Source organism: Saccostrea cucullata, unplaced genomic scaffold (assembly GCF_032062105.1).
Source record: "Saccostrea cucullata isolate Sc308-1 unplaced genomic scaffold, CSIRO_AGI_Scuc_v1 ctg8511, whole genome shotgun sequence".
NCBI lineage: Eukaryota > Metazoa > Mollusca > Bivalvia > Ostreida > Ostreidae > Saccostrea > Saccostrea cuccullata.
The window spans coordinates 22,247-26,951 of NW_026926720.1; the positions used below are offsets into that span (position 1 = coordinate 22,247).

A 4,705-nucleotide genomic window follows, 5' to 3' on the forward strand; every position below is an offset into this window, starting at 1 on the left:
GAGTGTGCATTTAGGGGCAAACACCTTAGTGAGGGTATTACTGTCTCATGATAGCATCTAGTTTTAATTATTTGTGATGTATGCAGGTATGTATACAATGTATACAGGTATTGTAATTACATTAACCCATTTAAATAGACAATAGATTCAATAGAGATGTGAATATTCTGCTTGATAATATACTATTAGTTCTTATTAAGGCGATTGACCCCATTTTTTCATTTTTATAAAAAGATATTTTTAATTTATTTACTGCTGTGACTTTCCTTTAGAAAAGACAAAAAGATGAAGAGAAAGAGAGAAAGGAACTACAGAAAACAGAGATGCATAGGAAAGATAGAACACTAGAAGAGGAAAAAGTCAACTTAAGACATGTGAAAGATGTCATGAAAACAGTTTGGTTTGATTATGCTTCAGAACTGAGAAACAAAGATTTTTCAACTTATGAAGACATTGTACTTATAAAGCAGGACATCATCAGTAGAACAGCTAAATTAACAAGTCATCTTACTCAAATAACGGTAAAACAAATATCTTTTATTATACTTAAGTAGATATTGTCAGTAGTAGAAAATTTCATTATAGTGAATATCGAAGACGCCATTAGATGCATCCTATTCTCTTTAACAGAACTCCTTGTTACAAAGAGAAAACGGAAATGAGGATTCTAACATTGAGGCCTACAAAGTAGAACTAGCCGATGGATTAACTGAATATACGAGGGACGATAGAAAAACAGCTCAAGTAGCAATAGGACATGGTATACAAGCACGAAGTGACACTGGTATACCTTGCATACCAAAGAGTCACATTCAGATGGAGAGGCAGCAGAACCATGAACCTCAGAGTAACCCTGTCTATTCTTCTAGAGGATGGACACAAGATAGTACAGAAAAGAAAAATGTATTTCAAAGCAATTCGAGTAACAGAGATCAGGGTCACGCAGGAAATGCTGAAAATAAGAAATATATAGGAACCAATAAACATAAAAGTAAAAATTTTGTCTCTAGAGAAAAAGGAGAAACCGCGATGAAACCACAACCAGATTATTTTGACCAGGACGCCGAGAGTACATTCAAGAACTTGAGTGAAGAATACGCAAAGGCCCAATGTAGTATAAAAGAATTAGACATGAGAAATAAAAAGTTAACAGAAGAGCTGAGGAAAGAAAAATCACATGTAGACAAATTGAAAGAAGAATTAAAACGGAGGGAAGGTACCAAGAAAGACACAGGAAAAAATGAGGCACTCACAAGGTATTGCTGTTTTTGTTTACCTATTAAGTAGGATCACAAATACTTTATTGATAAAGATTATCAATGTACATGTTTCTACATTAAGAGGAAGAATTATTAATGCCAACATCTATTGTCAATTTAGATTCGAATAATAGAACTGTTTTATATAAAATAAATCTGTACATAGGCATACAATCTACTCAAATCATGCACAAAAAGCTACCAACCGAGATTATGATAGATTGTTCTCCGGAATTTTATTTTACCAGTTAACTCCATGTTATAACTCTTTTCAGGATTGCAGAGTTTCTTTGAATGAGTTAAATCTGTCGGAAAGAGTGACTATTTTGTTTTTAATTTAAATGTTTTAGATTCAATGAAATAGCGGGTAGACGGCTATTGGACAACGATGCATCCATTGCAGACCTCAGCACAGAGATTCGACCATCCAAAATCGGCGAGAACTTCAAGATACTGTATGATAACGAATGGACTGAAGCATTCGAAGAGCTAACAGAACAAGGAAAGACAGAAGAGGAGTGCATCAAAACCCTTCTACATATAGTACAGGTAAACTGATTTATTTTGGTGCTGTTACGTTATTCGTACACCTGTTTTAATATCTTAAGGCGATAATACATAAGTTTAATGAGAATTTGATTGCATTTTTCAAGGATACATTTACTTTTGCAATGGAAAAAGCCAAAAGTTTTGAATCCAAATTGATATCGATCGTCACATCTTTTCCAGCGAATGCAAATGTAAGTTTCCTTCATGACGTTTACCTTATAGAATTTATAGCAAAATGTTGACATAAATCAAAATCGTTGAATGTTTGGTTGAATTATTGTCCTTCACTGCTTATGTAGGTTTTTAAGATTAAATTTGTGGTTTATAACATAATTGATGGTTTAATAATTTGTTTAGTTCTTATCCTTCTTCCGGAACATCGATGAAATATTCTTTAGGTAACCATAATGTCAAATCGTTTTATAAAAAAATTGGAACAGTTGTGCATTTGAAAGAACACCTAAGATAAGACAACGAATTTTCTAAATACTAGTAGATTAAGCGCTTTTTAAAAAAAGAAGTATGAAATCATAGTAAAAGTGTGTCATCTGGTGGAAGTACAAAGCATATTCTCATTCTTCAATGTTATTCTCTGTTTTCACTGTCCTTATGATTCAGGACTATTTGAATTATCAAAAAGCATGTAGTGCTGCACTGGGACATACTCTCAGAATTATTATATCATAATATTCATTTCGTAAGTTCTATAGTACAATGACCATGTCAGCAAATACAATTTATCATTGAGTCGAATGTTGACTGACGTTTTCATACTAATTGTTAGACCATTACTTAATTTTGAATTGTCGACGACGGGGTTTTCCATTATTTCCTTATCATGACAAGGAGCACACGGTGGGTGTGACCGGTCGGCATGGGATGCTCACTCCTCCATGGCACCTGATCCCACCTCTGATGTTTTGGAGGTCCATGATTGTTCTGTTTCAAATTATTATGTAAAGAACTTTTAAGCTTGAATACTGTTTGTCATCTCCATATATTTTATTCAACACAGAGCTCCAATAAAAACACTACCAAAGACGAGGAGGAATTAATCAAGCAACTCAAAAGAGTTTCCGCTGCCAGAACTTGTACTGCTGTACAAGATGTAAGTTTCTCCTAAAATACATGTTCTATTGTTCTTCTTTCAAAAATGTATTCATTATCATAAATAATTAAGAATTTCATATAACATCAAAATTAAATGACACATAGCACATTAAAATTTTCCTTGTGCAATTTATTTAGTGTTTTGAATTTGATAACAAAATTTAAGAATGAACAATCATCTTTAAAAAATTTCATCGTAATTTTAGGTGTATGTTAGGAAATTTAAAATAAAGGGAAAAATAGGCGAGAGATTAAAGCTGTATGCTAGGAAATGCATGGAACTGTGTTGGTATATGGCCGTTCAATCTCCGCCTATGGTTATTATTAGTGCTGTGCAATGTAAAGGACCTTTTGATGAGAAATATTACTCACGATACACAGCCACCGGAGATTTGATTGATTATGTGGTTTGGCCATGTACGCTTCTGCATGAAAATGGTCCTGTTTTGGCAAAAGGGGTCGCTCAAGCAACTAAAGACAACAGAGAAGCCTTTAAAAGAAAACAGGCACCTGCGGCACCTAAACAAAATAGTGATGAACGATGGTCCTCTACAAAACAAGGTGCTGTTGGTCAAGAAGGAATAAGTAATCAAAATACAAGATACCAAAAGAAAGACGAAAAAAAATAAAAAGAAGCAAAATTTTCATAATAAAACTGAAGGTGGCCGATTTGTGCAAAGTGATGGTTCAACTAAAACTCAGATGAGAAGTAAAAGCGTCTACGTGAAACCAGGAACTAAGGATGAATCATCCGTTGACGGACTAGCACGAAGTCATTCCGTAAAAACCGAAACCTCCCCAGATAACAAAGGGAAACATGTGACCACAATTAAATTATGAAACTGGAGATGGTGTATAATACTTTAAAGTAACAAAATGTAGATTTGTGTATTTACTTAATCTTTCAAAAAAGTACTATACAAATTGTAATATTATTTCAGTAGAATTTATATATATATATATATATATATATATATATATATATATATATATATATATATATATATATATATATATATGGCAATATATATTTTTATATATTTCCTTTTTACAAAATAAAAGAGGAAAATGAACAATTACGGAAAGCCAAAGAACAATATTTTATAAATCTGTTTAAACCAAAATTGAACTGTTAAAAGAAATTTATATCAAATTATCTTATTATGTACATTTTATGTAAAATGTCTCCATTATTGTACATTTATAATAGGCGCTAAACTTTGATCAGATGAACTGTAAAACTCTATCTGTGCGCCTCTTTTAACTGTGATTATTTTTACGTCACAATCATTATGTTTAACGTTGCCGACATAACGTCATGAGAATGACGTCATAATGTAACTTGTTTACAATTTCAAATCTACGATGACTCCGCATGGGGCGAAAGCGCTTTAGATAAAAGTTTGAGTTTATCATTTGTATTTGGATTATATATATATAAAATACATGGTTACTGTCTTGAAATATAAGCGATATTTGGGCGAGGGTAAGAAAACGTGATAGAGGGCGAGGCTTGCCGAGCCCTCTTACGTTTTCGACCCGAGCCCAAATATCGCTTATATTTCAAGACAGTTATTATGTATTTTGTTTATCCTGCAACAAAATTTTACATTTGAACGTCCAAAACAAGCTATTTCCGACAGATTTAGGCACATCTCTGCAGTTGAAACTATGACGCCATGGTGTAAACATTGCAATATATGTGACGTCACAATGCTTTTAGAACGTCCGAATACATGCACGAGGCTTTATTAGGGCAGTGACCGGATAAAGCTTTGGTTTATTAG

At 33.0% G+C, this 4,705-nt stretch overlaps 1 protein-coding gene across 1 annotated transcript; it reads left to right on the forward strand.

The window, feature by feature from the left end:
• The first annotated feature begins 1,029 nt into the window (after nucleotides 1-1,029).
• Nucleotides 1,030-3,760, forward strand: LOC134272507 (uncharacterized). The gene is made up of 5 exons (XM_062754731.1): nucleotides 1,030-1,256; nucleotides 1,610-1,808; nucleotides 1,913-1,999; nucleotides 2,824-2,916; nucleotides 3,125-3,760. The coding sequence occupies exons 1-5, from the start codon at nucleotides 1,030-1,032 to the stop codon at nucleotides 3,545-3,547; spliced, it is 1,029 nt and encodes a 342-aa protein (XP_062610715.1). The 3' UTR covers nucleotides 3,548-3,760.
• The last annotated feature ends 945 nt before the right edge of the window (nucleotides 3,761-4,705 follow it).

Bases quoted from the DNA above. Each gene is read 5' to 3' on its own strand.
- LOC134272507 (XM_062754731.1), top strand. From the start codon at position 1,030: ATGAAACCACAACCAGATTATTTTGACCAGGACGCCGAGAGTACATTC. The intron at 1,257-1,609 runs GTATTGCTGTTT...TAAATGTTTTAG, and splicing joins AAAAATGAGGCACTCACAAG to ATTCAATGAAATAGCGGGTA. The intron at 1,809-1,912 runs GTAAACTGATTT...GCATTTTTCAAG, and splicing joins CCCTTCTACATATAGTACAG to GATACATTTACTTTTGCAAT.